The 26130-nt window shown below is 37.4% G+C and overlaps 2 protein-coding genes across 4 annotated transcripts; one reads left to right on the top strand and one right to left on the bottom strand.

Moving 5' to 3' along the window:
• Positions 1-266: 266 nt before the first annotated feature.
• On the top strand, positions 267-25446 carry LOC136851580 (uncharacterized). 3 transcript variants are annotated; one of them, XM_067125855.1, is made up of 4 exons: positions 267-464; positions 7605-7796; positions 17025-17219; positions 18931-25446. In XM_067125855.1, exons 2-4 carry the CDS (start codon positions 7611-7613, stop codon positions 19156-19158), a joined length of 609 nt encoding a protein of 202 aa, XP_066981956.1. In that variant the 5' UTR covers positions 267-464; positions 7605-7610; the 3' UTR covers positions 19159-25446. The 3 variants fall into 3 exon arrangements, with proteins under 3 accessions (XP_066981956.1, XP_066981955.1, XP_066981957.1); XM_067125854.1 differs by lacking the exon at positions 267-464 and adding an exon at positions 2806-3024; XM_067125856.1 differs by lacking the exon at positions 267-464 and adding an exon at positions 4829-5041.
• Positions 2225-3587, bottom strand: LOC136851579 (protein SpAN-like). The gene is made up of 3 exons (XM_067125853.1): positions 3406-3587; positions 2933-3067; positions 2225-2817 (listed from the first exon to the last, which is right to left on the bottom strand). The coding sequence occupies exons 1-3, from the start codon at positions 3585-3587 to the stop codon at positions 2442-2444; spliced, it is 693 nt and encodes a 230-aa protein (XP_066981954.1). The 3' UTR covers positions 2225-2441.
• Positions 25447-26130: the final 684 nt, after the last annotated feature.

Here is a 26130-nt window from a genome sequence, read left to right as displayed (position 1 = left end):
TTTAATGACTTAGTTGAGACATCAAAGCCCATTTTAAAGCTCATGATGGTACAGAATGAAGAAGGGTTTTCTGATGGTAGATATCACACCACATTGCAGTATTTAGAAGTGAAGTATTGTATATGCATATACTGTCTTGAATGTGTCTACTGCATGTGTCCGACGGTCATCACAAGGAATAGGTTCTAGTGGGTCCTCCAAATCCATATTTTTTTGCAAGCATAGCCAATTTAAAAGCCAGTGAAGTTCATAGAAATTCTGCCAGACAATCCCAGATGCAGTGATACCAGTCATCTCTGCCATCCCAGTGGGGCAATTCTAACGCCCGTGATTCCTTGTGTTTATGCAGAAGTTTGATATAACACCATTGCTCTGAATATCTGCCACAAATATGTTCATATCCGCACAACAGGGGATTCGATCTAAGTAATCTCACAGCCGTGGAGGACGGATCCGATCTACAGGTAAATCTCAAGGTCCAAAGAAATCTGTAAATCTCTCTCTCTCTCTCTCTCTCTCTCTCTCTCTCTCTCTCTCTCTCTCTCTCTCTCTCTCTCTCAGGTTCATAGTCGTTATTGAAAAAGCACCAGAGCCTGGAAACACGTCACAAAATTTAAAAACTTAATTGTTTGAAGATGAAACGTCTGAAGATGGACATAGTGAGAACCAGGGCCAAAACACACCTGCTCTAAAACTGTAGTACGAACATGCATTAATCTAATGGGAAATGGACGCCAAGTCTCAGCGATACCGTCGTCCACCTCGGAGCCAGCCCCGCCCCCAACCCCCTCAATGACCTTTATAATAAGATACCTTGGTTCATAGCCGTCTGGTAGTAGAATGACTTTCATTTGGTCCGGAATTTACTTGGTATTTTATAACTAGCTTCGCTTCATTTCACTATTTTCGACTCGCAAAGTTCCTTTATTTCTTTCGCATTATAAAGTATGGACTTTTTTTTTTCATTTTCTCTTCGATTTCCCCGTGTTCAGATTGTGTGCAAACTACAGGAAAACAATAGATGTAACTACAAAAAAAAAAAAAAAAACCTCAAACAACATACCGGTAGAGTGGAAGGAAAATTGAATGAGCGCGCATGGTAACCAAAAATCTTATACAGATAACATCAACTTAAAACTACGCAAGTTAATGTATGCAAAATATGAACTAAACATAATGGATGGACCGACGAGTGTGTCAGAAGTAACCCTCAGATATTTCTCCTTTATTCTTCCTCGCCCTTTGCCGGCTCCCTGAGTCTAGCGCCTTTACCCACGACTGAGCTACCTTTCGCTGTCGTCTTATTGCACGTTTCATCATTTATTCAGCGTTACACTCTAATCACTTTATAGTTCCGCAATTTTTTGTATTATATAAGTACGCTATTTTTTGTCTGTTGATGTAACGCATGTCAGTGGAATTAGCATTACTTGGAGCAAGCATAGATGTAACAGTCTATAAAACTGACCAAAAAAAGTAACAAATAAGAATATAAATTTTTGTATAAAGTGGCATTTGTATCCGTATGTTTGTTTATTCTGAGGAAAAAATAGTAGTCTACAGTAGATTAATGAAATTTAATTATCAAAAGAACGTGAAACGAAAATAGTGCAATGTAATTACGGATTTACTTTAAATTTGGAGCAAATTTTGAGCGAACGGGTAAATTAGTAAGAGATAACGGAGTATGGTATTTTCAAATAGCGTTTGTGCATAATAAAAGAAAAATTAAGTTCCGTAGGCGGGTAGTGCCATCAGTACATCTCACATGGTGCACTGTAAGCATTACTTAGGTTCTAAGCAGCGTCCCTTCGGCCCCTAGCTGCAATCCCTCTAATTCCTTTTACTATAACTCCGTTCATATGATCTTCCATCTTACTTTCCACCCTCTCCTAACAATTGTTTCATGGTACAGCTGCAAGGTTTGTTTCCTGTCACTTCTTAAAAACTTTTACTCTCAATTTTCCTTTCAGCGCCGAATGACCTCAGTCCAAGCGCTAGGCCTAAATCGTAGGCTATATTTCAGTATTCCAATAGAAATTAAGATTCTTTATCACTGTGTAATATTTACCAAAAATACAGAACGTACTTTTTTTTGCAACACTCGTGTAGCAACTTTTCTTGCACATATTCAATCTGTCCTCGTTATATACGAGAAAAGATTGAAATATAGTAACCACACCTCGAACTAGCAGTGCATACAAGGAATCAAAGTATACCATGATTTGCTTTTGTCTGCGTCCCCTTTATTTAGTACTGACAATCTGTTCTTAATATCCTTGAGTTACAATCACATTCCTTCCATAAAGTTATATAATAAGTATGGAGATAAAACTATTTCAAGAACAACAGTTGTAATTCTAGAGGGGAATGATAAGTTTTGCTAGATAGACTTTAGAACTTTCTTTGAAGATGGTGTTGAATGTTGTCTCCTGAATAATCTACCTGGCACAATTTGCTGTGGTTGTAGAACCAGCAGTGGTAGTAGAACCAGCGGTGGTAGTAGAACCAGCAGTTGTAGTAGAACCAGCGGTGGTGGGGGTAGTGGTTGTTGGAGTAGTTGTTGTTGGAGTAGTTGTTGTTGGAGTAGTGGTAGTTGGAGTAGTGGTAGTTGGAGTAGTGGTAGTTGGAGTAGTAGTAGTTGGAGTAGTAGTTGTAGGAGTAGTGGTGGTGGTGGCAGAAGCTGTTGTTGTCTGATCACGGCACCACACGTAGCATCGGAAGCCTTTGGCGGTTTTCTGGCCGTTGCTGAAGAAGGTGATTCTTGACCATCCATCTAAGGTCTTTGTGCCATCAGGAGAATTAGAACCACATTTCCTGAAAGAAATAAGAATCCATACATCGACATGCTGCATAGCTAAGTGTCCTGTTTCAGGAACTTATCGTTATTCGAAATGTAAGATTAAGACAATAACCAGAATTCAGCTCTTACACTGCATGATTTCCACGAGACGCCAAAATCAAACGGTCTGCAGAACAGTCTGTCGAGGATTCCAGTTGGAAACTCGGACATATAAATTCAAGGTAGGTCGACTTCATTGGATCACAGGTAATCTCATACTGGCACCTGAAAGGTACTTGAAAGTAATTTTCATGCAGAAGAAATATGTCACTTTTTCTATCTCGTAGCTGGTCTAGTGAAAGCCTCAGACTAAGGATATCTAACAGTCGAGCCAGCCAAATGAAAAGCAGCACAAGAAAATTAAGCAGAAGACATTTTTATTACAGTTATGACCTCTGTAAATAAACTGATTTACATCAAAGAGTACAAGAGCTGTTTTCAACGCTACATGAGCTCCACTGTCACTTAAAGTATGGGCTGTTTTCAGAACTACCCTGGGCCAGTGTAGTCAGAGGGATCTCTGTATCAGATGAATCACCCATAAAACCAAATGGTTACTCAACCTGTCATTGATTTTGTAATTGGAAGGAAAATTAGGTGACTGAATGGCGACTCGTTCTCCTGGTTTCATGGTATGGGAGCCACAGGAAAGGGTACTCAGGCGAGGCTCAGGAACCAAGGAGCTCGATGCCCTGCCCATCGCCAGAGTGATGACGCCCATCAACAATGTACCAGAGAAACTCATCCTGTAAAATTAATTTGTTTCTAAAGTACTAGAATTCATCAAGGTAGGTTTTTACAAATTCGTTAGCAAAAAATAACGTTACTTAAGACTGCTGAAGGCCTTACCTTTCTTCTGCTCGCTTCCGAAGCTTAATGCCAGACTCGGTTCTGTCCTCACTTTATATTTGGCTACATTCCCAAGACCCTGACATTTTGCGCACAAAACCTTGAATGGTGGGAATTTGTCTTGTTTTCGTCAGCAAACATTTTCATGAAGTCATTAATTAACTCTTTCACTGAAGTCCCTTCATTAACATGTAGAAAAGATGCATTCACCCTTTTCGCAATCGTTGTATTTATTCAACTATGAACTCATACCAAACACACACATGCACACAACAAATTTGAAAATTTAGTCAGAGAACTTCAGGCCTACAGTAAAAATTTTATTTGCCTGTGGCATCTATTAGAATATCATTAGGAAATCAATTTTCGTTTATGGCATCCAGTATATCAGTTTGTCGTCTTGGCTCCACCAAGAGCACTCTGACCACAGTAAATTTTTCTCTTTAATAGTAATGTTTGTCCTAATAAATCTTCATTTTTTAACTTGGCAGGCATGACGTACAGTAAACATTGTGTACCTTTTCATTCATCACTTGCATCTTGTGTTTCTGATGTTAAGGCCCCTAGCTCCAAGGTAACCTTTAAACCTCTGTACAGGTTTTCAGCGGTCTCTAAATTTGTCCCAATACACATGAACTAATATTTCTTTGTGGCGACTTGGTTTCTTTAAATGTCATTGGACATAACTAAATTCCATTTTTATCCCCCTTTTTTGCATTAGTGTAATAACATGACGATAGCAAATGGTGACCCACCGTTTAGTTATGACTTGGAAAATCTGTAATTTACTGTGTTTAGTGAGTAATCCATTTGGTGTTTAGTGTGAAGGCTGTCCACTGGTTGGATTCCTTAGCCTTATCTCTCGAGTAACTTAAGCAATAACGACGCAATTTTAATGGAAATACATCCTATACCAGTTAACGTGTGATTAGAACACTTAAAGTTCAATATGGATGGCACTGTCGTGAAAATAAATAAACTGAATAAGCTTAGTGACTAGTATATGAACTGTGTTGGCCAATCCGAAATGACGTTATCTTCTTGTGACTTTGTTTTAAGTAACCAGGGCTAGATAAAGTTTATTAATTAAATCGTTTCTATTGAATACAGTACTTATGTTCTTTTTTTAATTTTCTTGTTATTTAGTGTTGGTAAGCAGGGAGAGAGAAACAGAGTAACAAAGGTTTTTATTTTTTCCTTTATTTCCCGTTGACATTCGTTGTCGAAATCTTTTTAAGCAACGTAAACAAAAGGACCTTCCCTCCGCTTCCGTACTAATACCCATCCCGGCACGAACTGCTGTCATTTAGATTACAGGTGTTTTCAAGCACTCGGGTGTAAAGAATTAAGGTGAGTATTCTTTTATTGTGGTTATCAAACAATGGAATTTGTCAATACAGATGTGTTACAGTTGTATTACAGGCCTTCCAATGCAGTCAGCAGCAGTTGTCATTACATCGCAGCCTATGGGAGAGTGCTACCTGACAGTTCCTCTTTGACAGAAACGAAATTGGGTTACAACAGGGCGTCATTTAGGGGTGCTGGGGGTCAACTGCCCCCCAAGACTCAAGTTGTCCCCCTAAGCCTCAACTTGCCCCCCCTCACCCCACCAAACCCCAAGAAGTAACAGCAGCTGGTTTTCCATTATTCCTACCGAAATTCAAATGTGTCATCACATTAAGTTATATCTGTCTCTATATATCTATTTTATATGCTTCAGAAGCACATAAAGTAGCTCAAAAAAAACCCAGGTGATTAGGCTCGCTTCGCTCGCCAAACCACCTCCCCCCCCTAAAAATCTGAAATGACGCCCCTGATTGGATAGGCCAGATTTGTTGGTCTTTTATGGTGCCATACAGCTGTAACTTGGGTAATATTGGTAGAACTAAGTTGTAGCTCCACGGCGGCGACGGCTAATGCTTAGAATTACCATAATATTATATAACTGAATTCCTTGCAAACATAAATTCCAATATTAAAAGTATTTGAATGGTGAGCAGTTCTTACACAAGGAATACATGGTAATTCTACATATTAGCTCCACGCCTGTTTTTTCCTTTTCAACTGGTTTTTTCTACACTTTTAGGGGTTCTGATACTGGTGGTGCATCTGTTTGTTGTCGGCCAAATGGAATGTCCCTTCGCCGTGTTTAGTACTGGCCCGGGGGGGTTGGGTACCCATACATTAACAAGTTATTGCGCTTGCCAGACGGGATATGAACCGTTCGAAACAGACATACCCGTGCTCTGTCTTGTGAAGATCGCGCATGGAAAGCCCTTGTGGATGGACTTCAGGGATTAATTACAGGTTAATTACACTCAAGCGCCAAGAATTAAAGGTAAATTCATAATTAGCAACCAAAAAACTGTAGAAAAGGTTACGTTAGAAGGCAGTCACCGCCGTGGAGCTATTATATAGTTCTACCGAATACATTAACCTAGCCTAGGCGTGAGGGGAGAGTGAATAATAAATTATTGTGATTTTGTTTTTCCTAGCCAATGGCGAATTTAATTCCTGGAAAGATCAAGTGATGACTATTTTGTCATTTTTCCATAGGAATAGGCTATGCCACAAGGGACAAGTGAGAATAAAGTGGTATTTATACTGATCAGCCTAAGATATTAAGGCATTCATGATATTTTGTAGTCCAGTGTTATCATTTTGAAGCTGATCACTTGCAAAGTTATTGGATGTTGAGAGATTTTAGGCATTTTTAGTGCCTGCGCTTCCAAATTTCACAACCCCAGTGGGTTCATCAATTAAAGCTTCATAAATTCATATAACAGAGTCCTGTAATGATTCTAGACCAGCTACTTTTCAAAAAAGTTTATTCTCTTACACAGGATTGTGTTGTCCAGGGCAAGAAGTGATTTCCTGGTTTTTCAGAAAGAATTTGAGGCCTTATTATTTTCCAGTGTACAAAGCCTGATGTACAGAATTAGGCTACCGTGGTTTTTAAATGTCAAGTCAATCAGTTAGCTTGTAACTGTTCAGTTAAGGTTGGAATTCATTTCTTTATTTCACCTCTGTGATTTATGGCACTTTTCATCAGGTTAGGATGAGGGGATCCACCCCCTTGGTCATGTAAGACCCAACAACTTAGTTAAAGTTAGTGGAGGTAAGGTAATAGTTAGGTTGCATCCCTGCAATTTACTCTCATGGGTCATGGCTCTGAAGGTTAGGTTATGAAATGGATTCCCAGGGAGCCCCAATGTCAGATAAGGCCCAGTATTCCTAAGTTAGGTTAGGATTGGGAAGGTTAGGAGACCTTCCTATACCGTTATTGGCTTTGTGCCTCTCTTTTTCTGTATAATGTTTTGTGACATACTGATTATATGGACATGAACTATGTTTCACTCTAACTTCATTTCAAAGTTTACACACTCTAGGACAATTATTTTAGGGTGTATGTGATTATCAAAGGCTACAGTAGTGCATTCAGCATCAGTCTGTGTTTGATTTTACTGAACATGGGCATTATTTAAGATTTTGTATTCTTAAGAACATGAAAGCTGCCTGCATATTGTCTTAATTTCAAAAGAAAATCTAGGTCACAATATCATCAGGGGAGGTCACATGCAGGTGGTGCCCATCCCATGGGCCATCCTTTAGTAGGCGCAGTTTTCAGGTACAGGTATTATGCAAGTTGAATTAAATGGTGTGTAGTGCAGCAGTATAGACTGATATGATTCGTCAAAAACTTTTTATCGTAGGTACCAATCACAATGTAATCATGAGCAAGTACATGGCTCAAGTAAAATTGACTACTGATATTGAGCAGTTTTCTAGGTCATATGTAGACTATTCATAAGAAAGGGGAGTAGATTTGTCTTTTGTATAAGTCCTTCTTTTACCTATAGGCATTTTGTTTTTGCTGATAGTTGGTGATGGCGTGTTTGATTTTTTCTTTCAGTAATTAATGTCACCAGTACCTGAACCCATGCGGGGTGGTAGAGGGAATCCAGGAAATGGAGATGAAGAAGGAATTACCCCACCAACAGGATTAACAATGGGCCCACCTTTGTCCTCAAGTGATGAAGAAACAGATCAAGTTGACTCTGAAGATCCAAATTTCTCAGGTTACCAGCCTCTGCCACAAGATTTTGTAAGTTGAAATTCTGATTAAATCATATTTTGTTAATGATAGCGGTAGGTTCTTTTAGATTTTAGGGCTACTCAGTTCTTCTAAAGAATGAAGAAAAGGAAGTACTTTAAACTCATTTCAGAAGTGGAGACTGCAGTGCCCTTATAGGTCAAAAGCTTAAAAACGTTAAAGAATTAGTAAAATTAGTTTAGTCTGAGTACAGGCAGTCTCCGGTTTACGACAGGGGTTCCGTTCTGACACCGCGTAAACCAAAAAAATCGTCGAAAATCGTAAGAAAACATTACTGAGTATCCTTTGGGTACCTTGAAAATGATGTAACCTACATTTTTATTGATTCTTTCATAAATAGGCTAACCCTCCAAAATTTTACCATTCTACTGTTTTGAAGAGAGAGAGAGAGAGAGAGAGAGAGAGAGAGAGAGAGAGAGAGAGAGAGAGAGAGAGAGAGAGAGAGACTCACCACTTATCTACCAGAAAAAGACTTGGAATTTCACAGAACTACAGTATCTCCTACATCAAATATAGCTTAAATTATTATCCTATTACTAGTGTATTAATCTTTGAAATTATATTATTAATATAATGTCAGAGTCATCTTAAACATTAGTACCCTTTTCCAGCCAGAGAGAGAGAGAGAGAGAGAGAGAATGAATTACCACTACGACTTACATTCAGCCATTCTTGTGCTGGCACGGGCAAGAGAGAGAGAGAGAGAATGAATTACCACTACGACTTACATTTAGCCATTCTTGTGCTGGCACGGGCAAGAGAGAGAGAGAGAGAGAGAGAGAGGTTTATCTCTTTAATCTCTCAAGGAGTGTTAATCCATTTCTCTTTACTGTGGCTGACAACAACAAAAAATTGTTTTTTTCTTTGTCTTCCAAAGATGTAGGCTACTACTACTTTTACTATGCATTTTTAAAGCACCATGAACACGCACACACACACACACACACACACAAACAGTGTGCATTGTGCATAGGTAAAGAGACTCAAATTAGCAGTATCTTTTCTTGAGAGAGTGAAGGGCTAAACTAAGTATCTCTTTATAATATATCTATCCATTTCTCATTCTACCTTTTGGCGAGAGAGAGAGAGAGAGAGAGAGAGAGAAAGGAAGGAAGGAAGGGAGAAATTGATCTCCTACCCTTAGTCAGAAATGTAAAGTAATTTGACAGATCTGCCCTCCCCCATAGTTTCAGAGCTTTGGGCAAGACAGGGTGTGATATTTCTTTGTTTAAAAATTGAAATAATTTACTTTAAAAATGCATAAATGTTGTAATTTCAGTATATTATTATTATTAGTATTTAATCTTATTAATATTTGAAAATTAGCACTTATTATTAGGTGAGTAATTTATTTATCATACTAACGTGGTTAGTCCTCACCATCTCCCACGAATTTGTTAGAAAATTCTTGTGCCGTCATTCTCTGTCTCTCTCACGTCAGAGAGAGAGAGAGAGAAAAAAAAAATACTACTCACCCTCTTTATAGTGTATGCAAAGCCTGTGAGGTACAAGCTTTGTGATTGTTTAAAATCCCACCCTTCCTGCCAATAGCATGTCGTCAAGGAGGGCGAGAAGGGGAAGAGGGGGTTGTTACAAGTTTTTATTGGCTACTGTCAGTCCTTCCAACCAATAGCGTATCGTCATGGAGAGAGGGGGTAGCTATGATCTCTGTTATTGGCTACTTCTAATCCCCCGAGCTGATATCATCATAAGCCTACGTCAAAGCAATAAAAAAATTGTCACACAAGTGATGATGGGATTTTAGTATATTTTTATGTTTATGTACAGTGATCAATATTTCTTTGAAGGATATATGCAGTACAGAGAGAGAGAGAGAGAGAGGTTGAATGAAGTGATTACATCTGTAAGCAGTTTTATGATTTCACAGGATTTTAATTTAACTTTTATCGATACTTTGCTGTGGTTACCTTAATACTAATATTTTAAAATTAGTAAATAATTTTTTCATCATAAAAAATGTATTTAGTCATGAAAATAAAATAAAAATCAGTAATTAGTGAATATTGCTCAATGAAAAAATCCACTAATGTGAATTTTCTTCTGTTGTATGCTTTGGACCTGAGCCATCCCAAATATTACCGTCGAGAATCATAAGAAAACTTTACTTTTAATCCTTTGGGTGTCTTGAAAACAATAAATCTTGCATTTTCATTATTAGGCTTTTCATAATAAAAAAAAACTCCAAATATTGACCATTCTGCCGTTTTGGATGCATATTTCTTCTGATCGTCGTTGGACTGGCGTCGTCCAAAATACCGTCGAAAATCTTAAGAAAACCTTGCTTTTAATCCTTTGAGAGTCTTGAAAACAACAAATCCTGCATTTATATTGAGTTTTTCATAATAAAAACCCTCCAAATATTGACCATTCTGCTGTTTTGGATGAGATGAATTATATTTTTGGTAATACTGTATGTTGTAACACACAGCACAGTATACAGTACTGTATATTAATTAGCTGCAAGAACTTAACTTGCTAATTATGCCAGGAAAGCTCCAAAGTAAGGCTTTAACAAGAATTCTTTTCAAAACAGGAGGTTTGCAGCCTTTGTCCTATTTTAATACAAACTTATTTTGTTTCCAGTTGTCTGTTAGACCAGTGTGTTGTTAGCTCAGCCATATTAAGTAACTCTTTGTGAGGTAATTAGCTTTTGTATAAAGTGGGGGCTTGGTGTTCAGGCTTCAGAGAAAATTCTCCTCTTGTTATCTGTTGGTGAAATGTTATTTTATGTTGCACCCATCATTATGTTGGCTGTCTTGGAGCATGTCCAAATGACAGACAGACTACTATTTTACTTGAGCATTAATGGAAGCATAATCTGTTCATGAACACAAGTAAATTGGTCATAGCCTGTTGCATTTATCCAGCTGTAGCCTCAGTTTTGGATGGCAGCAGTGTTCAACAAGTGCTCATCATTTTTCTCACTTCACTCTTTCCTAGTCACAGTTAGTACTATATATATATAGTATTACAGTATATGACGATCATTAGTGTTAATCAAAAACAATGATTTTACCAGAACTTTGAGGTTATCTTTTTGGTCCAATCTGTTAGTCTCTTTGTAAGCAAAATTATGCATGAAGTGTAGTTTTCTAAATAATATGCATTAAGTGATGTGTGGATTTTTAAATATTTTGCATAAAGCCATACTGTATATACAGTAAACCCCCCGTATTTGTGTTCTCAAGGTTCGAGGACTCACCCATTCGCGGGTTTTTCTATGGAACCTATCTAAAAAATTTTCGCAGGAAACTCACGCATTCGCGGGTTTTGCCATGGAACATATCTGTATAAAAATATTTGCGGGAAACTCCATATTCGTGGATGCAGATTTTTTTTTTGTCTTTTTCTTATAGCAATAGTATTCTGTATTTTCATATTTATTGTATAATAACATTAAATAATCATGTAAATCAATAATAATACTGTACTACAGTACTGTACATATAATAGTAATAGAAATTAAATAATAATATTATGTAATACTAAACTGGGTACCTTAATAATAATAAATAATACGGGTAGTAACTGGTGATGAATGTTGATTTCAGTATGCTGTAGATGATGATGATGATGAATTAGTTGTGCAGTACGATGAATGACGGGAGGCGTTGTCATGTTAAGGTATTTGAACATGGCAACGAAGGTGGTACAGTAGGGCTGCATGAGTATTTTACCTTGTTCATGCTCAATGCAGGTGACCGCAATTAATGTCCTGCTGTAATGGGCTGCAACTTCTCCGTGACTTTTGCCCTCTCATAACAAAATAATCATGTCTACAGTACTTTCTTCTCATCAGTCATTACAGTAATTGTAGGCTATTGGCCAGAGGCCTGAGAAGAAGCAGAGCATTCAGAGGACATCTTAATGCACGATTTCAAAAAATATTTTTAGGCCATAGTACTGTACACGCACAACACAAACGTGAGATAGCAATAAAACGAGTTATATTGGGTCATTTGCCGATAATTTGCCGCTACGGTATACACATAGTACTACTGGTTGCGCGTACATATACTAACACTGATCTTCTGCGCATACAGTACGTACATTTTATAAAATTTTTGTTTTAGGGTGATTTTTAAATATTACATACAAGAAGTGTTTTAGGATGATACATAGTACAGGAATACTGCAGGGTACGTATGTTTACATCTGCGGTACGTAGCATTTTCATGTATGTACTAAGTATATATTAATGACTACTGTAAGTACATTTTGTAAGTTGAAAAATGATTTACTAATTTTCAAATATTACAGTACTGTAATATATTTATGTAAACACACCAAAATTTCAATAATATATATTTGTTTTTCTTAAAAGTGCTTCACCCAAGCCACCTCTCTGCAAATACAAAGAAATCGCGATGCTGGACGCTGTGTACCCAGGACCAGTGATACTCGGCACACTATTGGCTGTCATCTGCAAAGCAGCCAATCCAGAAGCACCATTCATTTTCCTTGGCACTCATTGGCTGAACATTCACAACCAACTCGTGAACACGGAATTCTGGGAGACGCTCCACGGCATCCTCCTCAGATTGTGCGGATAAGTTTGCAGCATCTTACCTTGTGAAACCGTGCTTCTGTCCGTTTTGATTTTTTATCTTTGTGCATCAGTGGTATTCGGCCCTAAAATGCCTCCTAAAAGATGCCCTGCTCCTTCAAAGCCTTATGGCAAAGAGTCTAAAAGAAAGAAGACTGTTATGAAACTCGAGGAGAAGGTGAAACTTCTTGACATGTTAAAGGAGGGCAAAAGTTTTGCCACAGTTGGCCGCCATTTCAGTGTTAATGAGAGCACGGTGAGATATATTAAGAAGAAAGAGGCGGAGATACGCAAGTCTGTGAGTATGAGCTACTTCGGTAGTGCAAAGACAGTTGCAACAGTGCGGGATAAAACAATCGTGAAAATGGAATCTGCTCTGGCAATCTGGATAAAGGACTGCCAGAAGAAAAACGTGCCCCTCGACGCCAACATCATTCGCGAAGGCGACGACGTAGCACAGGCAGAGGAAGGCGTTGAAGAAGGCGAATTAGAATTTTTAGGCTTTGATGAACCAGCAGAAGAAGAGAGGGAAGAGCCCCAAGCAGGACCATCATCAGCGCCTCAAGGTTACCAGGCCAGCAAGGGGTGGTTCCACCGATTTCACAAGCAGTTCCACCTAAAGTCTGTTACTCTGCATGGGGAATCAGCATCTGCAGACATTGAAGCAGCCGCGAAATATCCGGAGGCCTTCAAGAAGATCATTGAGGAGAAGGGCTACCATCCAGAACAGGTGTTCAGTATGAATGAGACTGGCCTGTTCTGGAAGAAGATACCTTCCCGGACATACCTTATGAAGGACAAAGCTAAAGCCTCCGGATTCAAGGCCCAGAAGGATAGGGTTACCCTCATCATGTGTGGAAATGCAGTTGGTTTCATGCTTAAACCAGGCCTCATTTACAAGGCTGCAAACCCCAGGGCCCTCAAGAATAAGAACAAGGCATTGCTTCCTGTGTTCTGGATGCATAACCCTAAGGCCTGGATCACCAAAGTCCTCACAGAGCACTGGTTCCATCAGAGCTTCATCCCTCAAGTTAGGCAATACCTGAACGACTTGGCCATGGAGTTCAAGGTGTCGCTGATTATGGGTAATGCTGGTGGCCACGCTCTCGATCTTTCTTACAAGGGAGTCCAGCTTGAGTTCCTCCCTCCCAACACCACCTCTCTCCTCCAGCCTATGGACCAGGGCGTGATCCGTGCCTTCAAGGCACTCTATACCAGGAACTCCCTCCAGCCACTTGTAACTGCAATGGACAGTGACAGTGACAGTGAATTTACGCTAAAAGAATATTGGCATAAACTCACAATTGCCACATGTCTGAGCATCATCAGCCGGTCACTGAATGACATGAAGAAGGAGACCCTGAACACATGCGGGAACAAGTTGTGGCCGGAGTGTGTTCATGATTACAGGGGCTTCTCTCCTGAAGAAATTCAACATTCGGCCATTAATAAGGCTGTCCAGTTGGCGAGGATTCTAGGTGGGGAAGGCATCGAGGACATCACCGAGGATGACATCGGCACCCTTATTGATGCTCACTCTGACCCCCTGACGGACCAGGATTTGGAAGAGCTGACGAAGTCTGCCAGTGAGGAAGAAGATACGCCAGGTTCAGGGGAGGAGCAGGAGGAAGAGGAGAGCAGCCTGACTTTGGAACGTCTGTCCCACCTGAAGAGAATTGATTAAGGATATGCAGGAGTATGTTTTAATATGGGATCCTTTTATGGAAAATGTTCCTTAAAGTTTTCAAACGTGCTTGATTCAGCATGGGAGCCCTATAATCAAACCCTCACCACCATGAAAAAGCAGCGACAGCAGCTGCCTATCACCATGTTCATCAAACGGATGAAGAAGGCCCCCAAAGCCTCCCAAATCACCCAAGTAGTGCCTCTCGAATCGCCTGAAGAAGTGCCTCCCCAGTCGCCTGAAGTAGTGCCTCTCAATCGCCTGAAGAAGTGCCTCCCCAACCGCCTGAAGTCGTGCCTCCCAAATCAACTGAAGAAGTGCCTCCTGAAGCGCCTCCTGAAGGTGAAGAGGCACCCTGAGATGAGTTGTAACTCCTCTGCTTTGCTGTGCAGTCATATCTTCATCGTCATTCATCGCACTGCACAGCTAATTCATCATCATCATCTTTAATCAGCATTCATCGCTGGTGAGTACCCGTATGATTTACGTATGTAGTAATCTTAATATATAAGTACAGTAGTAATAAATTTTTTTATTAAAATGTGCATAAATTTTTTTTTAATTTTTTGTCTCTCTCTTTTTGTGAATTACGTATACGTAAATACCAATGTTCCCCCCGAAAAGAAAACGGGATGGCTTGTAACTGTATGAAAGATAATGTGCGTGGCTGAATACGTAGGGGGGACTGGATTATTTTCACCTACAGCTGTAAGCCATACAGTACGTACGTATAAATGTAACGATAAAATGTTTAAGATGACTTGGAAATTATATTAATAGTATCATTTCAAAGATTAATACAGTAATATGGTAATAGTTGAATGTATATTTGATGTAGGCTGGTATTTTTAGGCATACAGTACTTTGGTGTTTGACCTTTCGTGGTAGACAGGTACAGATATACGTAGTATTAAATTTTTTAAAATGTGCATACGTCTTTTTAAATTTTTGTCTCTCTCTTTTTGTGAATTTCATACTGTATACGTAAATACCAATGGTTCCCCCTGAAAAGAAAACGGGACGGCTTATAACTGTATGAAAGAAAATGTGTGGCTGAATACGTAGGGTGGACTGGATTATTTTCACCTACAGCTGTAAGCCATACAGTACATACGTATAAATGTAATAATAAAATGTTTAAGATGGCTTGGAAATTATATTAATAGTATCATTTCAAAGATTAATACAGTAATAAGGTAATAGTTTAATGTATATTTGATGTAGGCTGGTATTTTTAGGCATACTTTGGTGTTTGACCCTTCATGGTAGACAGGTATAAGCGTTTTTAGAGGGGCGTTGTAAGCATTCGTGGATTTGACCTATTCGCAGGGGGTGTGGGACGCATCCCCCACGAATACGGGAGGTTCACTGTATATGTATTTCTTTGAAAATGTTCACAGACTTTTAACTTTTATTTGTGTTAGTGTGATATACCTGTTATTTTACTTATTTCCATTCTGTTGTTTGCTTTTGTATATTTTGCAACAGGAATGATCTTGGTTACTTTTTCTTTGGTTTTCTCTCCTACACCTTAGAATGTTAGTCTTGTTTGGAAGAATGTTGGTTTTGTTTTTTTCGTGAGTGCAGCTTCTTGGCAGAGAGCATAGTACAATGCTATGTCATTCTGTAATCTTGTATTTATAGTTTCATTTTCTTATGTTGCTAGTAAATTCCTACTTCACAGGAAGGGCATATCCCTGTTATAAGTACTGCCTTTTGTGCCTGTAGAGAGATTTTCCCAGATATTAAATCAGTACTGAAGCTGGAGGAAATTTTATAGCCTTTTTTGTGAAAATAATGAAGTAAAACTATGTTGTGAGGGCATTACTTTTCCTGAGACAGATTCACACACATGTTGCTGTTTTTGCAGGGGCAAAGAATTGCCCTGAGAAATTACAAACTCAGAGTGCATTTCCTAAACTGGGGAAATGTAGGACAGATTTTAGAAAAGTAGAAGCTGAAAAAGGACAGTCTCTGAGTTGACAAGATTGCATATCTATCATCTTAAGCCTGAATTTCCCATTCTTTTCATCCATGAGGGCAACAGGTAGCTTCTTGTACTAGGACTGGCGTGGTGACTGTTTAATTCTTGGTCTACCTCCATGCATGAGGTGTAACAGTAACAGGTTTGAATCTATGAAATATGAAGTTTATGTAAATATTTTTCTGCCTTTCTTATAATGTGCAAGTATATTAATTGTCATTTGATGCTCCTTGTTATGGCAAAGGATCTCATACCTTAGCATCAGTGATATTCAGTACACAAGGTGTAAATAGAACTAAGAAATCTTGACCATACACTGACTGCTAAAACTTTCAAGCCACTGTTGTGGTTATGGGTGCCCAAAGTTTTTTTAGCCTGACGAGCTATAGTATTTGCAATACCAACTGCATAGTATTTAGGTTTTCACAGTACAAACACATTTTGATGAATGAACAAATATTCCAGTTGGCCCATCATTCTTGATGTACATACTGCAAAGAACAGACAAATCAGTTTCTGCCTTCTCCTTAGTGCTCGATCCTACCGCATATAAAGAGAGTGAATTTTGTGTGTACTTTTTAGCACATGTAGCACCGGGGTTATTTTTTGTATAGGACATATCCAAATCTTTATTGCTATGAGTGTTTACCTCTTAACCCCTCAGATTAGACTCATCCATGGCAAAAGAACAACATGCCAATGTATGGTGAGCAGGGGCCCTCCCAACCCTGGTATTTTACCTTGTATAGTATTCATAATTTTTGCCATGGTAATCACCTCAACTACCAGCATGTCTGTTTAGAATAGTCCGCACTGTCTTATTGATAGAGCTGAGCACTTTTCAAGTTAGGATACTAAGATAGGAATCATTATAAATGTGAGAATTTGAATTTTTATCAAAGGTTATTTTAATAATTTTTTGCTACATTGAGTTATGTGGTTTTAAACGGCACTGCTTCAGATACATAATGAATCATATTGCAGGATGATGATCATGAAGAATCAGCTATTGACTACAACTCTCTTAGTGGCTTGATGGCAGCACTGAATACTCATGGTCCAAATGTGATTGAGGATGAAGCAGAAGAAGAGAATGAAAATTATGATGTAGAAGTCAATGGAGAAAGTACCCAACAAGTCAGTGGTATGTCATCTCAAACTGCAGAATATGTTGAGCAGGTGAGTTGTGAATGTGATCAAAATAGTTTCAGTGTGGAATTAGTATATTTGAATTTTTTAATGCATGATACAGAAATTATTTTACAGTACAATATGCCTTTCTTTTTGTAACTGAGTATATTGCCAAGATTACGTTTCAGCGGCTTTCATGAAACTTCAGAGTGCTACATATACAGCACTGTATTGAAATATTTGCAGTGCATGCACAGACATTACAGATATATAAAATAATGAAATCTTATCAAAATAATTAAATCAGGGATTGCAGGAAACATTATCTGAGTGGGGTTGTAATATAGCACTGAAAATGAATACTGTATGCAGCATATACTTCATTATTGTTTAATAAAAGTGAAGTTGCATGCATATGTCTAAGTTATGAGGCATGCCTCACAGCTCAAGTGATCTGCAGAAATAAAACCCTCCTACTTTACACATACCGTAGACTACTAGGTGATTGCAAACATGACCATTCAAAATATATTTACCTCAAGCATTAGCAATGGTGACAGGAATGCAAGTGAGCTACTCTGACAGGCAAGAAGCAATGGCTTACTTACAGTTAGTGAGTCACATTCTCATCATAAGTCATTTCTGTGCTTTTGTTACATTTTGCCTCATCACCTTTGGGTTGAGAAGTTATTGATGACTTTTGGAAGCTACTTTGATTTAGGTTGTTAATAGTTCTGTGGTTGTTAATATTAACTCTCCATGCTGTGTAGTTTTATTGCTATCATTCATTTTTTATTCTCATTCTTTTCGATACTTTGACCTTGGATAACTTTCAAAATTTTGAAGACAGATTTTCAACAGTTGAAAAAGAATACAACCATGATATCGAGAAAATAAAATCTCAGTTCATCGTGTATACACGAGCCAAAGAAAACAATTACAGGCAGTCCCTGGTTTATGACGGGGGTTCCATTCCTATGCCGCATTGTAAACCAAAAATCGTTGTAAACTGAAAAATTGTCAAAAATCGTCAAAAATCTTAAGAAAACCTTACTTTTAATGCTTTGGGTGTATTGAAAACGCTGTAAACTGCATTTTTATTGAGGTTTTCATCAAAAAACCTCCAAATTTTTATTGTTCTGCCATTTTGGAGCCACATTTCTTCTGTCGGATCGGCGTATGACGCGTCGTAACCCCAGAACATTAATCGTAAACCGGGAAATAATTTCTGATGAATATATTTGAAGGGTGTTGTAACCTCGGAATGTGGTAAGCTGGACCCGTCGTAAACCGGGGACTGCCTGTATACTCATTGAAGTGCCTACTTTTTTCTATATATTTTGAGTTGAATTCTAATGCACCTTACTCAGAAGATTTCTGTCTGTCCAGTAGCTTATTATTATTTCATCATTACCTGAAATGCTTCATCATAATTTACATTTGTAGACAGTTTTTGTCATTGCGATGATGTAAAAGGAAATGTCTGTATTATGAGACAAAATTTTTAAAACAGCTTGTCAGTATATTATGGTCTAAAATTGACTCCTATGAATGATTTTGGCATACTGTATTATAAATTAATATGATGAATTTACATTAAAATGGACTAGATAACGTAAATAAGCATAATCTCACTAATAATGTTCTTGAAAAAAATTAGAATCAAAACTAAATATCAAATTATGGTAAATATCAAATTATAGTATTGTATTGCACTTGATTATTAATTTCTAATGTTTATGAACTTTTTATGTTACAGAATTTAAGGCAAAGTAGACAAGAAGAATCAGCAGAGCGAGCTTCTGTCTGGAATTCTCCGCAGGAAGATCGTTTAACTTTGGATGGTAATAAGGTCGAAGAAATTAAATCAGTGATGGCCTCTTTCACACTACCTCAGTCAGCCATCCCACCATGGGCTCAAAATATTTCTGATGAAGACTGGAAAAATCAGATAGCTGGTATCTTATCTAGAAAAGATTCACAGTAAGAATAAAGTTGTCATAGTTGTGCTAATTTGAAAGCTGAGGGTATGATTATGAAAAGCTGAACTGTGCTCTTACAAAAAAAAGACATGATTGATTTAAATTTATTTCATCAGAATTTTGTATAGTATTTACTGGTATATATACAATGCGACAAGCAGTATTGTAAATACCTCTGGGAATTGTGTAACTTGGGTGGAAAATACATATGCAAAATATTTTTGTCAAAGCTTTCTTTATTTGACTAACAAAATATGGTGCTATGAGCTCAAACATTGAGTTACTGTCTTCAAGGTGTTAAGGTTTGTTTTTAATCATGCTTTATGGAGAAACTAACAAAAGATCTTTTACCTGACAAGTGTACATTACTAATTGTCAGTTACCAAACACAAAAAAATTGTATACTAACAGAATTCTTGGGATATTAAATGTATGTTGAGAGTAGAGAACTCTCAGGCATAGTTTAGGTTAGGTTTTTTGTGGCAATCCACTCCACATATCAACCCTTTATAAACTCAGTGTAGATCGTGATGCTAATTGTAAGTCTTTACTGTACTTGCATAATGTATGTACATTGTGCTATTGTATTAATTCTTGAAAGTCACCCTTTGCACAGCATTGAAGACTATTTATTAGTGACATGGATGCTTTATCCAAGTCTGTATCACTCATCCAGTCTCATTGATCAATAGGATTTTCTATTGGTAGAGTGAGAAGTGGAGGGACGTCAAAAAAGTCAGGTTGAGTGGGAGGAGGAGGAGTCCTGCTGATAAAATGGATACCAGAGGGTCCAGCCTGAGGAGAAGTTACAGTATGCAGGTGGATAGGGTCTAACCTGAGAAGAAGTGGTAATAAGCATTTTCATCTGACTATGTCTTGAAGGAGGAGTACAGCAGTGTCTGTTTGTGGGAAGTCAGCTGTAAGTTGTGGCTTATGCTACAGATGTCCCACTTAGCATAGTACATCTGTATGCTTTAGTTGGACATACCTTTAATCCACTATGAAATGGTTTCCATTGTTGCATAAGCTTGGGAAGAGACTTGTATCCCCTTCTTCCTCTTTGGGGAGGAGTGCATGAAGAGGCAAAACTATTGTGTGGTTTCATCTTTCACCATTCTCCAACCAAGCTTGTCCAGTCATTTCAGTGACTGAAATGGCAGATGTCAGTTAGCTTATAGACTTTATTATCCACAGGTGTTCATATACAGTAGGAATAAACATTTACACAGTTCTAATTATACAGTAAAACAGGTGGAGCAATAATTAGCAGGTGAGACCTTCCATGCTTGAGGAAGTTCCCTTTTAGGAGCACATTTGAAACTGTTTTCAGGTATCATAAACTGTATACAAGTTGTATTATACTGGAGGTACCCTCCTTGTCTCATTGTTTATCTTTACCTCTGCTTGGCAGCATTGCAGTAAACTGCAGGAGGTTACACCCAACATTAATTTTCAATCTGCTTATTTTAAATACTGTAAGTAATAAGCACTTGCTTAAACGTGCCCAACAGGCATTAGTGTATAATTTATATAATAGCTTTTATTTATGGATGATGATATATATTTCAGTTTTTTATTTCTGAATTTTATTTTCAGTCAGTAGAATAGGTGTGAAAGTTCAAAATCTGTGATAGTATCCCTGTTCTTGGATTAGAAAATGAGTGTTGTCAGTATACTGTAATTAGTGTTTTTCATATGCAGTACTTGAAAGAGTCCACATATATGACTTTTGAACTCATATAAATTTTTTTTAGTGTATTCCATTTTCACAGGTGCTTGTAATTAGTCCAGGTATTTCCTGCATTCATTTTATAAATGCCCATTTGAGTAGGTTAGTGTAATGTAGAATTTGTGTCCTGAAAGATTTATTAACGGTTATTACCTCAATATGTAGTGACTATATGTTTCATATATGTTTGCATTATATCAAACACGGTACATTTACGTATTCTCTCCACGCCAAGTTAGGCAGAAAGATAAGTTGGTCAGGTTGCTTCCTGATCTGGTTTAGTTTTAGGTGGACATGCAAACGCTCTTTCACTTGACTTTCTACCCTTCATACATTTTCATTATTCCTGTTGCACTGTTAATCTTCTAAAGATGGTACAGTATTTTGATGTGTTTCTTGTTCAGAGCAGTACAGTATTTTGTGTTACTCATGTACTCATCTTCATTAAGATGATGTATAAATGAGTAGACATTTTCATTTTGTTGATGAAGAGTTTGAGAGTTGTGATGGTATAATCCGGTTTTACTCAGCCTGATTTTCACTTTACATATGTATTACAGTGCTGTATATTCCTTTAGGTTTAACCTGCAGATAAGGTAGTGGATGTTTATATTAGCTAAATGTTCTATTTCTTGTGTTCTATTGTAGAGCTCATCATCTTTCAGCATAAGCATAAAGAGGAATACTAAAACAAGATTTTATTATGCTGACTTTCTTCTTTTTGCTGCGTTTCTGTAATTTTCCTGAGTATTTCATCCCTAAACTGTAAGTCTTATTAATGCTATGATTCAATGTTAGTGCCTTGGTAATGGCAACATTAGGCCACGTAATAAATTCATGCCCTATCTGAACAAACATGCGAATAGCATTTTAGTGTTAGTTACAAACCAATTGCAGCATTTCTTCCTGTGCTCTTTGTGCATGATTGTGCAAAGAAACAAAGGTGCATATGTACTTCTATAAGGTTTCAGAAGATGGCATCTTTGTTTCTGTGTTATTTTAGACATCTTCCCATTATTGTTGTGACACAACCAAGTAGCTGGTTTAAAGAAGCCCTTCCATCTGCTATATGTTATCACTTTGCTAGTGAAACAAGCTCAAGGATAGCCCCTTCTCACTCATAGCTCACATTTTTTTTTTTTTTTTTTTTTGCTCTGTATAGTATATTTTTCCATTAACTAGGTCTTGCCCTTTGCTTTCATCATATAGGCAGAGAAAAGAGCTCACCCTTTTTCATCTTCATGATAACTCTTTGACTGCTACACTGCATATCAGACTTGAGCAGTTAAGGATTTTGGATTCAGCAGCTGATGCACCTTTGCAGTTTCTGGGGGTTGCCCTCAGTTGGCTGGAACCCACAAGCATGACTCGGTGGGTTTGTTGAAAGGATAATAATAACCATCATCATTGCCTCCAACTCCAGGAGAAGTAAAGGGCTTCAAACAATAGTAATAATAATAATAATCTTTATTAATCCACTGTTATTGCAGTCTAACAGCATATAACATCAGTTTTTAATAGCTTCATCTTGGACTACACCTTCATTCCACATCTGTTGGAATCTGCGTCCCCCCGGAATGAAGGTCGGTAGCTGTGCTTGGCTTGGTCTGCTACGTAGGAGTTTGAGCAATTAGCCATTATGGAAGAGTGGTGGGTAATTCAGTCATGAAGAAGGCACAACCTACTTCAACTCAAAAACTGAAGAAATTCTGTGATACATTGTCTTGCATCCTCTTGGGTGGATGATCAATGGACACTGTTTTTGAAGAGGAAGTGTAATTAGCCAAGAAAAGTGCAATTTGCTGCAGATCTATATGCATCTTTGACTGGGAGTCATCTCAGCAAGTTCACTCACCAGACCTTCCATCTGGCTGTGACTCTTAAGAGAATGGCTTGCTGCTCTGAGGCATGCTATCTCTCAAATGTTGCCTGCTACGTAACCTGCTGTGTAGGTCTGTCTGCCTCTGGCCTTCCCACCTGCGGTGCTCTCACTGCCAGCACTCTGGATGCTGCAGTTATAAAGCCTGCTTCTACTATCTTGCTCTTTCAGTGCAGCTCCTTTCAGTGTCACTTCCTTCATGTGGTTTTCTGGAATTGGCTTATTTTCAGAAAAATATTTTTAACTAAGGCTTGAGTTTCATGCAGGAATATCATAAAGAGATGATTGCTCTTTCAAAGTTCAGTTTTCAGCCTTTTGTGTTCATCTGCTCTTGCTTCTTCATCAACAGTACAAGCAGTTTTAAGGTTGGTCATGATGGTCCCAGCAGATTTGAAGCTAATGCCTTTTGCTATTGCCTCTGCTTTTTGCCGCCCTCCTGTTGCCCTTGTTTATGTTTCAGATACAGTGACTAACACTGTCCCTTCAGACTTTCCAGTCTTGGGTGCTGCAGTTACTGGTGCTTCATTTGTTCATATTTACCATTCTACCATTGTCTTTGCTTTTGTACCAGTGATGAAAAAATACTTCCATTACATCCACAGTAGCACAGGCTTTGTTGATGTCATAAATGCAGGCTCCAGTTCCTGCTACCTCTGTTGCTGTTTGGATTTCAGATTCAGCTCTGCCTCCTGGTGCTTTTTTTCATATCGGAATCTTCTCTGATACCCAATCATTTTGCATCAGTGATATCTGCTAAACCAGTGTCTGTTGGTGATTTGTTTTCTTTGGCATCCTTACTTGCTCAGACTAAGTCAGGGACCATTGTTATGTGCCGTATTCATCTTATAATTGCTTTATTAATTAGTTTGCCATTCAACTCAACTATTGTGACTTAGGCAGTTCAATCTGTACAAATTTAACTGCAGTTCTGTGACCCCTATATGAGGCAAGCCCTCTGTGGATGGTGCTTGTGGAGCCTTGCAGCTTCAAATTATTGTTCCAATTAGTCTTCTGTTTCACCCTTCTGGTGTTTAGTTGAAACATGCCAATAAATAATACAGAAACCAGATGCTATCTTCTAACACTAAATAGAAATGTGCAGTTTTGTTTCTCTGCACAGTCATGCAGAAAGGGCAATAGGAAGAAATTTTGTTGTTGTTCTGTGTTGATGAAGCAAGAACACACCAAATATTTGGTTCACAGATTTTTCATTGAGCTAAGATAATTGGAAAATAGAATGAACTTAGTTTTTTTTTTAAGATTGTTTGATGGTGTTACCATTTTGAGATGTATTTAACAAGTTGTTTGTTGATCACAGGCCTATCAATGTTAGGCTTAATATAATCAGTGGTTTTGTAGAAAAAACAAACTTGTTATATGTTATCAGAAGTTTTTGAATTACTTGATTATATTCCGTCTATGAAGAAAAAGTTCGGCTTCTGTTATCTTTTTGGCCATTTGATGTTTGTGAATAATATTTTATTTTCATTATGCAATGTTTCCTTAAAATTTTGTTTACCTTGTGTTGTATGTCAGTGGTAAATAAGGAATGTTAAAACAAGGACAGGAAGAAGACTGATAAGAAAATAATGATAAGTAGGGTAATACGTAATAAAGGAATAATGATATTAAGGAGAAGAACAGAGCAACAAATTTTACTACAAAGGGAAAAAGGGTAAATTTGACAAGAATATTTGAGTAATTTAGGGAACCTGTCAGCCTCCACATAAATAGAGGTGAAAATTAGAGGATTCTGTAAATGCAGGAGTAGTAATGGATTCAAGATACACAAAGGTGGTGTATAATGCTGATCCATTATCATGCTTGCTTTCTTAGCCAAAAGGACAGTATACAGTGCATGCATATATGTATATCATTGATGGTCATCAGTGAAGAAAAAATCAATAGTAAACCTATGTGAAGATGAAATGTATTAATAAAATTACATTAACAAAATTATTAGAAAATGTACTGTGCAGAAACATGGAAGAATGGCTATGTACACCATAATCAGATCCTTAACCATGCCACAACTTCTAGATTATCTTTGCTATTGTTCTGCACTGAATATTTGGTGTTAAGTAATGTTATTAACATGTTCTTTATATAATTTTACTTTTGTACTTTTTAGAAATTTATTATTAACCAGCTTTTAATGAATTTGGAAATATGTCTCATAAGAGCTTTGGTAAAATTAAGAAATGAGGAAATGAGATACAATATGTGCAAGTACTTTATAGACATTCGGTAATGCATTACTGGATACCACTCACTAGTCAAGTCAGTTATTATAGCTGTTTATCCAGAACAGTAAAAATAGTACTGTATGTAACTGAGGATTTAAGAGTAGACTGAAAAATGGTTTAGAGAATTGTATTAAAAATGGTTTGTTGAACTGACATACGGGGAATAGGTCTTAAATTTATTTTCAAAACTTGTGTTTGAGTCATTAACCAAGTAATTAACATATTTATATATGTTTTCTTTTAAATAGCAAGAAAAAAAATTTGAAAAGGAAAAACACAGAATATATAACCTTTTGATATACGGCAATGTTGCTTTTATATAGTTAAGTGATCAGTGCTTTGAAGTTCTTTAGAAGATTACAGTATCTTTTTCCATGATAACTTTTATTGTATATAATAAAAGATATAATTCTTGTATAAAATAAAGGGATAATTCTTATAATGATGTTTACTATGACCCCTTATCATATGTGAAGAGAGTACAGTGTGACCTCACAATTCATGATGTTCACTTTTGCATTTTACATGATTTCCTGATTTTGGAATAAAGATGAGATTAGTCTAGAGTATCACTTTGGAAGCTTGTTTCTTTTCAGTAAAAAAAAACCTATTTTTTGGTGGGTGTATGTGCAAATGTTAGTAAGTTTATGAATTTCTTTTACATTATTTGAATATGCTTGCATTTTTGTATGTTTATTTGATATCTGTGTGGGCTGCTTGTATTTGTATGTGTGCATTTTTTAATAGGTTTATTATTGTGTAGGCTTTGTATGTGTGCATTTTTTGTGTAACAGATCTAGGCATACTTGCAGGTATTGGTTTTTGTGTATACAGCATAGCCTATCATGGTATTTTACATTTTTTCTTACGTTGTGTATCTTATCAATGAAAACCTGAACAGTGTGTGGATGACAGGACAGAGAACTCTCTCTCTCTCTTATTGTTAACAAAATTTCTTGGTTTTATGTTCTGAGCCACTCTCTCATTTTTCATTTCAGTGTTTCTGATGCTTTCTTGCTATCTCTGGATATTTTGTTCTATTGTTTCTCAACAGTGTTTCACTTTGAATGCAGTCTTAAATAATTTAATTTATTTTAACATATTTTCGAAAAATTACCCATTT

The sequence above is a fragment of the Macrobrachium rosenbergii genome, chromosome 23 (genome assembly GCF_040412425.1).
Source record: "Macrobrachium rosenbergii isolate ZJJX-2024 chromosome 23, ASM4041242v1, whole genome shotgun sequence".
Classification (NCBI taxonomy): domain Eukaryota; kingdom Metazoa; phylum Arthropoda; class Malacostraca; order Decapoda; family Palaemonidae; genus Macrobrachium; species Macrobrachium rosenbergii.
Note: the sequence above shows the minus strand (reverse complement) of the source record. Positions and strands in the feature narration are given on the sequence as shown.

Excerpts from the sequence above, each read along its gene's own strand:
- LOC136851579 (XM_067125853.1), bottom strand. The coding sequence starts at position 3,587 with ATGAGTTTCTCTGGTACATTGTTGATGGGCGTCATCACTCTGGCGATG. Across the intron at positions 3,068-3,405 it reads AATTACAAAATCAATGACAG|GTGCCAGTATGAGATTACCT; the intron begins GTTGAGTAACCA and ends AGTACCTTTCAG. Across the intron at positions 2,818-2,932 it reads TCTCGTGGAAATCATGCAGT|GAAATGTGGTTCTAATTCTC; the intron begins GTAAGAGCTGAA and ends TATTTCTTTCAG.
- LOC136851580 (XM_067125855.1), top strand. The coding sequence starts at position 7,611 with ATGTCACCAGTACCTGAACCCATGCGGGGTGGTAGAGGGAATCCAGGA. Across the intron at positions 7,797-17,024 it reads AGCCTCTGCCACAAGATTTT|GATGATGATCATGAAGAATC; the intron begins GTAAGTTGAAAT and ends ATCATATTGCAG. Across the intron at positions 17,220-18,930 it reads CTGCAGAATATGTTGAGCAG|AATTTAAGGCAAAGTAGACA; the intron begins GTGAGTTGTGAA and ends TTTATGTTACAG.